General features: G+C 30.5%; 1 protein-coding gene across 1 annotated transcript; it reads right to left on the bottom strand.

The window, feature by feature from the left end:
• Nucleotides 1-889: 889 nt before the first annotated feature.
• On the bottom strand, nucleotides 890-9,012 carry LOC147065047 (uncharacterized). The gene is made up of 6 exons (XM_085957339.1): nucleotides 8,998-9,012; nucleotides 4,640-5,787; nucleotides 3,321-4,363; nucleotides 2,112-2,672; nucleotides 1,258-2,036; nucleotides 890-925 (listed from the first exon to the last, which is right to left on the bottom strand). Exons 1-6 carry the CDS (start codon nucleotides 9,010-9,012, stop codon nucleotides 890-892), a joined length of 3,582 nt encoding a protein of 1,193 aa, XP_085813465.1.
• Nucleotides 9,013-9,277: the final 265 nt, after the last annotated feature.

Genomic DNA, 9,277 nt, shown 5'->3' with positions numbered 1-9,277 from the left:
TTTAAATTTGTAGATATAAAAGAAATGTTTATATATTTATAAAATACAAATCGATAATCACATTTATATAAAGAAATGTTTACATATCTATGCATTACAATACAAATTCACAATCAATTCATATAAATAAATGTTTACGTATCTGTACTATACTATACTATACAATGCAATAAACGATTAGAACGATTAAAGTTATTATTATAAATAATATACAATATAAAACAATAAACATTCATAAAGATTAAAGTTATTATTATAAATAATGCACTATAAAAATCATATACATCCATAACGATTAAAGTTATTTATTATAAATAATTCACTATACAAATAAATGTCAATTAGAACGATTGAAGTTATTATATATATTATAAACAATGCACTATAAAAATCATAAACATTTATAACGATTAAAGTTATTATATATATTCTAAATAATGCACTATACAAACAATAAACACTTATAAAGATTAAAGTTATTTATTAGAAATAATGCACTATACAAATAAATGTCACTTATAACGATTAAACTTATCATATAGAAATAGTGTACAATACAAAACAATAAACACTTATAACGATTAAAGTTATTAACTAGAAATAATGCACTATACAAATAAATGTCACTTATAACGATAAAAGTTATTTATTAGAAATAGTGTATAACACAAATAAATGTCCCTTATAACGATTAAAGTTATTTATTAGAAATAATGCACTGTAAAAATAAATGTTACTTATAACGATTAAACTTATCATATAGAAATAGTGTACAATACATAACAATAAATTGGACCATAAGTTTTAAAACAATTTAAACTTTTATTTTCTTGTATCCCCTTCGTCTTTTTTATCTTTTTCTCGTTTTTCTTCGCTTGGTGAAACACTTCTAGCTTGTGTTCTTGTTTGGGTGTCTCTGGAATATCTTGGAGAAGAAGGAGACATGGGATTATTTCTTCCAAAGAACCCGCCTCTAAACCTTATACCCGGAGACAAAGGGTTGACATCCCCTGTATTTGAGCCTAGGGAAGAGGCAGATGTAAAGGAGGGTGAAGTTGGTGTATATTTTGGACTAACGCTGGTGTAAGCTGGACTTGTTGGTGAATAAGATTGAAAGGAAGTTGGGGAATAATCAACAGAACTGTGGTTTCTAAAAGAACTACCGGGGATAAAACCAGGAGAAGAGATTTTCATGCTTTGGGTGTATGAAGGAGAGGAAATTTTAGAGTAAGATGGACTATTGCTAATGTTATATACTTTTCCAACTTTTGAGTATCCGGTAATTTCAGGACTCCATCCGCCAGATCCTTCAAATTCGTCGCTTAATGGAGTTCTTACATCAGGGGATCTCATGTCTGTGTATGAGTCATCGATATTTTTAGATTCGAAATCGAATATCTTGTCCACGCCGACTATCTTTATTGCATCTTTGAGCATAGTGGTATCGAGGTATAGTTCTGTCAGACCAGTTCCTACAGGCACGTTTTGGCCTAGAATTATACTTTCTGTTACCTCTTTACAGTAGCTTTTTTCGCCGATGACAGCAGCTTCCATGAGGATTTCTACAGTTTCTTCAAAACTGCACCGCATTAAACTACTTTTCTCGCCTCGATTAACACCATGTCTTGTAATTCCGGTGAGAATCCCTCTTACGGTCATTACATCAGCAAGAAGACTTAAATGTCGAATATTTACATAGCCTTCGTTTTCGATTACAGATCTTAGTTCTTTGAGTATAACGGCCCGAGCAGCTTCGATTCCTAGTACCTCGAATGTTTCGATGATGTTGTTGGAGTATAGTTGTGATGTGTCAATTATTGGGCATGCGAGTAGATCTCTGAGGTTAACCCCTTCAGTTTGAAGAATAAATTCATTTTTTTCTTCGACTAAGAACACCTTTTTTATATTTTTGTATCCTAATAAAGGAATGGTCATTATTTTGTTGAAAAGATCTATGTTTTCTTCTTCGGTTGTGAAATAACTTCTGATTCTAATTACAAGGTTTATATCGTTTTGATCGCTTGTGATTATAGATAGTTTACTGCTAATTATTTCCACATCATTTGTTATGTTATCGATTGTATCATTTTCGTTATTTGTTTGATTATTATGATTTTTTGGTGTTTGATCATCGTGTTTTTCTTTTATTTTCATAACTACCTGTTCGATAGTGATGTTTTTAGACACAACTCTATCCCTATCAAGTACAATTCTGATGACATAAAATCCGAGTCTCTGATCCCTTTCCTTTTCAACATCATCTGCCAACTCATAGTGTGTGCTTAAAAAATCGTTATCTTCTTCAATATCGGTTTGATCGTAGACAGGCTCGTATAAAATCTGGGAATAGTCAATGAGGTCTTCAATGCGTGTATACTCGATATTATTCTGGGCAACCTTTGCATCGTTCAATGATTTTCTGTATTCTTCATTGAGTACAATTTTCATAGACGGCGTTTTAAGAGTTTTTGCAATATTTATAATTTCCTTAAGACGAGGTACTCCAAGAGTGACTGTTGATGCAACACCAGCAAAGTGAAATGTATTTAGGGTCATTTGAGTTGCAGGTTCCCCAACACTTTGAGCAGCCAGTGTGCCTACCATTTCATTATGAACAGCAAGCGAGGCATGGAGTTTCTCTTTCGTCACATTAAAAATGTATTCGAGTTGATCTATATTTATTTTATTGTAAAGGATATTTACCATAGAAAGTGTATTTTGTATATATTTTAAAAATTGAGAATTGTTGCTATAATGAATTACTTTCTCAGCAATCCATTCTTCAAGTTTGTTTCGTTTGTTATATAGTTCTTTTGGGAGTATATTGCATAAGGTTGATGGATATTTTCTTTTAGCGTTCCAGAAAAGTCTACGCATGTTTACTGGCATGTAATAGGTGTCTATTTTTGATGCTTCCTTCAAGCTATGAAGCTCGTCTTTTAAAATGTTTGTAAACTCCATACATGTTTTTTTTACATTTTCTGTGGCGTTATTTAGAAGAAAAACAATTGTGGCTTGAATCAAATCAAAATTTTCAAGATCAAAGCTTGATTTGTTGTATGGATCAGTGCTTACAACAGCTTCCATGTTTGTTACCTTCACTTTAGATTGATTAATATTAAATATATTATTTCCAATTTCCAAACTATTTGATGATCTGAGGCCACTAGTTTCATTTCCAAAGCTGTTCGATGATTGTGCTGCTAAATTTTCTAAAAGGATACTCATATGGGCATCGCTACTTTCCTTTTGGTTGTTATCTGTTGATTGAATTTTATTATGTATTTTATCTGAAGGGATATTCATATGGGCATCGCTACTTTCTTTTTGGTTTTTATCTGTTAGTTTAATTTCATTATGCACTTTGAATTGATTTCTTATGATTTCCAAATGCTCCTTTGGTATTTTTAACTCTGATATATTACATCTCTCAATACTTTCCCCTTTTAGGCTATCATCACCATAACAAAACTGTGTTAGGCTTCCACCACCGGATCTTACACTTCCATCAAATACAATTTTAAGATCCTCCATTGCCTTTACAAGTCTTCTTTGAATATAACCAGTCTCAGCTGTTTTTACAGCCGTATCAATAAGTCCTTCTCTTCCCCCCATCGCATGAAAATAGAATTCTTCTGGTGTAAGACCTGTAAGATATGAATTGCTTACAAACCCGCGTGACTGTGGACCATAGTCATCTTTCGTAAAATGTGGAAGTGTTCTGTTTCTAAACCCGAAAGGTATTCTCTTACCTTCAACGTTTTGTTGACCTACACAAGCAGTCATTTGTGATATATTGATAAGGCTACCTTTACTACCCGCCATCACCATTTGTTTAACATTATTACAGTCTCGAAGCTCTTTTTGAGCACATGCACCACTGATATTACGGGCTTTATTAAGGGCAACGTTTATATGGGACTCAAATGTTTCTCTTAATGACATTCCGGGAAGTCTTGTAAGGCTAGTTGGATCCATAATTATGTTATTCACTTCTTGTCTGGCTGTAGCGATGCTTTCGATTATTTCCTTATCTAAAATCTTTGATGCTATTGTATCTCCAATACCAATACTAAAGCAAGAAATTGTTGTAATATAATTATTAATTATTCTTTGAACAGTGTCAAAAAAGCGTCGGCATATTTCACCACCAAAATCATTAAATATGATATGGATTATTCCACCTTCACATGTTCCTACACTTTTTTTGTCGATTACTCCACTATGAAGATGACCGTCTACTATCAAGACTCTCTTATCATCAGCACTTGTAGTTCGAAAATTTATTGCGGGGAGTGACCAGGAAAATACTTGCTTCCCTGTATACAACGGGATGGGTCTTAATATTGTTGGCGGTGGTAGTGTTTCGGAATTGAAATAAATATAATTAGTTTCTTTATTTTCGTTTGGATTGTGGGTTCCTCTGCTATTTATACCTTTGGCACCGTAAATAGAATGTTCTAGATTTTCCTTTCTGGTAAAATCATCTGAAAAAAGGCTATAGTTTGCATAATCATTATGCAAATCTGCATTAATATCCACATAATTATTCATGGAATTGGGTCTGGAACTTTCCCCTTCTTTATAAGAAGTCGACGCATCAGATTTATCACTATAGATGTTTTTTTCTTTTATAAATTTACCTATATCAGCGGCATAAAACAACTGCATGGCTTCACGAAGTGTGAGAAAAACACCATCAAGCGTAAGTCTACGAACACCGACTAAAGTATCCTGCACAATACCCATCACAGGTCTATTACTCTGTGGACTAATTATTTGCTTTTCTACGCCAGCAAGCAAAGAAAGCTCAGTAACTGTCAATAATGATTGTGGTGCGTGTAGATTCATCTCATCCCCATCAAAATCTGCGTTATACGGGCTTGTGACAGAAAGATTCAGTCGAAAGGTTTTCTTGTCCATAACACGAACACGATGGGCCATCATACTCATTTTATGAAGACTTGGTTGACGATTAAAAAGAACTACATCCCCATCCCTCAGATGCCTCTCAACAATAAAACCAGGTTCGAGCGTGATATCGCTACGATTGAACCTCAAATCAATTCTTTGCCCGTCTGTTCGCACAACATAATTCGCCCCGGGATGACAATTAGGCCCCCTATTAATACACTCTTGCATTTCAACTACATTCAAACTATTCACACACTCGTTAAAGGTGTGGATCATCGCTATATTAACAGGAACCCCAACTTCATCTAAACTTATATTTGGATCTGGAGTTATAACTGTACGTGCACTAAAATCAACTCTCTTCCCCATTAGATTGTATCTAAGTCTGCCTTCCTTTCCTTTCAATCTCGCACTAAGACTCTTTAAAGGACGTCCACTCTTCTGTAAAGCCTGTGGTTGACCTGACATATCATTATCCATCAATGTAGCTACATGAAACTGAAGAAGCTGCTCATAGTCACGTAAAATATGAGCCGGCGCCCCCTCATTCTCATACTTTAGAAGATTATTATTCGCCTTGACTATATCTGCATACTTATGGGTTAGATCGTCCTCACCTCGAAGACCATCCATTTGTATAGAAGGTCTACACGAAGGAGGACTAACAAGAAGAGTTGTAATAATCATCCACTCAGGCCGAGACCACTTCTTATCAAAACCAAGAAGGCCTATATCATCATCATCAATCCTCTTCAAAATGTTATGGACTTTCTCTGCACTCAAAACAACCTTTCCATCACCATCTGTTCCCTTCATAAAAGCAAAAAGATTTAAACCTTCTTTTCGTATGACAGGTTGTTTATTTGTACACGCCTCGCACACAAAACGTGATTTGTTTTCAGCCCAAACTTTATTTAATAGATGTCTAAGAATAAAAGGAGACACTCTCTCTTTCTCTTTAGATTCATTTATATTTGTTGTGCTAGTATTAGCAGGCGAACCACAAGAATTAACAACATGATTAAACTGTGAAGAAGACTTATACTCATTATCTACACCTCTCGATAAACGCTGAGAACCATCATGATCGGTTACTTTCGTAACAGACTCTGGTCGTTTACTATCATCAGAAACTTTCTTATTCTTAATAGAAGAACAATAAAAACATATACTCTCAAGAACTTTTTTTATCTTAGTAATATAACCCACATGATAAACCGGCTTACAGAGCTCTATGTGCCCAAAATGTCCCTGGCACTCCATCGTGTTATGTCCACAAGTAGAACACAATAATGATGGATCAGTAATCCCCATTCGAGGATCTACTAAACCACTATCCTTTGGTACACCACCATCTAGAGTTTCTGGGTGAATTATCTGAAGAACACTATGGTGCTTAATAAGCGTGGGCGAATATATTCCAAACTGGACGGATTTGATTGTCGGGGCCGTGGATTGCGAATTCGACATTTGAGGGTAATGGTTGATTTTATTTTTATTGCAAATGAAACGAAAATATTTAATCGCTAAATTAAAAATGATAAAAAACTTTTAATTCAATTGTTTTAAAAAAATATTTAAACTATAAGTTTTAGAAGAGGCATAGAAAAATATGAATATAAGAGGAATAACTAAATTAATTGAAAAAACAGAATTATTTTAGAAGAGGTATAGAAAAAGATAAATATAAGAGGAATAAATAAATTAATTGAAAAAACAGAATTGTTTTAAAAAAAATATTTAAACTATAAGTTTTAGAAGAGGCATAGAAAAATATGAATATAAAAGGAATAAATAAATTAATTGAAAAAACAGAATTGTTTTAAAAAAAATATTTAAACTATGAGTTTTAGAAGAGGTATAGAAAAAGATGAATATAAGAGGAATAACTAAATTAATTGAAAAAACAGAATTGTTTTAAAAAAAATATTTAAACTATAAGTTTTAGAAGAGGCATAGAAAAATATGAATATAAGAGGAATAACTAAATTAATTGAAAAAACAGGATTATTTTAAAAAAAATATTTAAACTATAAGTTTTAGAAGAGGTATGGAAAATGATGAAAATAAGAAGAATAAATTAATTGAAGACTTTCTAAATTATAATTGTTGATAAATTATATATATTATTGTTGATAAATTATAAAAATTTTAGTTTTGATAAATTATAAAATAAGTAAATGAATAATTATAAAATAATAGTGTTGGTGATTTCCAAAAACCATTAGAAATGTTGGAATATTTGCTTTTGATTTCTGTTATTTAATGACTTACATCAAGTCGAGCTTTATTGGCTTAAAAATTGATACGTCCCAAATTTGGGGCAAAATTGCAAGAAACATTGGGTATTCTGTCTTTTTTTTATTGAGTATTACATTCATATTCACCTTTAAATACCAACAAATTCATAAAAATTTACAATCTTTTTTTTTGTCACATCTATGAGTTTAATATCAGCTTCAAACCTAATTATACTCTTAGTATGTATTTACTTCTTAATACCATTTAAAAGCGTTAAATAGAGCACCTTTTCATTTCGTGAAGGTATTACACTCTAAAACAATTACATATGTTCTTAGGATCTGGTTTTTTTATAGCTATAAAGCCGACAATGATTGACAAAAATATTTCGAATGTTCTATAACAATTTGACTTTACAGTCATAAATAATAACCCTAGTATTTTTTAAGTTTTATTTAAGCATATAACAAAAAGATGCTTTTTACATTATCCTCGCATTTTTTGCTACAAATTATATAAGGTCTTCAAAACATTTATCAAGCAATGTTAACATTTCATATGCTGCCAGATGTCAATAATGCGTGTTGTGCCACCACTTTCTTTAGTAAACAAACATTTTGAGCATATAAATTAATATTTTTCTTGATAAAAATATTTTTAACATTTCATTTAAAACCTAGATTTTACTATAAATCTAATATTTGTTAATTCTTAGCATTTTTTATACTAGAAAATAAAAAAAATTTGTATTTGTATGATATTTTACCCTCAGATCTCTTTTTAGTAAATTTCTAGCTTAAAATTAATTGATCACAACAAAATATTTGTAAAATATGAACTTGTTCGTTTTATTATAAGGTATTTTACGATTCAGATTTGAATGTAGAGTAATTCAGAATAAAGTAGCAGCAAATCAAAATATAAATATAATTTAGCAGATAATCATTACTGTATGATAGTGAACATTATGGTTAACAGATAGTAGAAGTTTTATATAATTTCTAAAAATTGAAATTTTCGATAACAAAGTAAATTTAAACTCCAAATACATTTCAAAACCAAAATATTTAAGAAATATATAAATCATAAAAAATATTGAAATCATAAAAAATATAAGCATTTTACAAATTAGTTTTTTAATCAAGCTAGGGTACTTAAACAAAATTATACAGCACCATATATATAAAATATTCAAGTTATTTATTTTCTTTAATGTATAGATATTCATATGCATCTATTATAAAATATGTATCAATATATGTAACATCATGATTCCTATGATTTTATGTTTCACAAATAAACGCCACGTAATGTGATTTTAATAAGTCCCGTAAGATTCAAAAAAATTAACATTTTATGCTCGTTTATAATTTAAATTACAGAGAAAAGAAGAAGTTTTTATACATACATATATGTTTTATTTAATAAATGGGAAATAGTATGAAATCTGGAAATATCACCTAATATAGATTCAATAAATCTATCTCATCAAAAATGCAATGTATTTTTATGGGGTTTCTTATTGTTATTTTTTGAATTTTTAATAAAAAAAATTTGACAATAAGTTTGATATTTTGGCTATTATAATACATCGCATCTTTAAAATTTAAAAATAAATATATGCTTGGAATCATTTTTATATTTTCTATCTTTTTTATTCATAAGATACCTAGAATTATATTGCGGGGGGACTTAATTCAAATTGTATTTTATTATTATTATTTTCATGTAAATTATCTTTCTAAATATCAAAATCATAGATTATTATGTATAAATGCTGCCTTACATCTTGTTAAAAATCATATTTTTATGTTTATTTAGACAGAAGATTATATTTATTACCATGGGTCCCGGCATCTTAGCATGAATGACACAGAATCCTTTTTTTCATTCGGCGATCTTTCGCTTTAACGTCTAAATGGAAATTAAGATTTTTTAGCTGAAATTTATTGCTGCCTTCTACACAAACATATATTACTTAGAGCTAAAATTAAAATTATCATAAATATTGGCATTTGACTATTTATTTTTTGCATACGAAAAGTACTTCTTTAATATTATACTGTATGATTTTATATCCCATCATCTTCTCATTTTTTAATGCATTTTATATATGTTTAAG

Source organism: Rhyacophila brunnea, unplaced genomic scaffold (assembly GCF_057557595.1).
Source record: "Rhyacophila brunnea isolate RB1 unplaced genomic scaffold, BYU_Rbru_1.0 scaffold_61, whole genome shotgun sequence".
NCBI lineage: Eukaryota > Metazoa > Arthropoda > Insecta > Trichoptera > Rhyacophilidae > Rhyacophila > Rhyacophila brunnea.
This window is presented reverse-complemented; position numbering and strand designations above follow the sequence as displayed.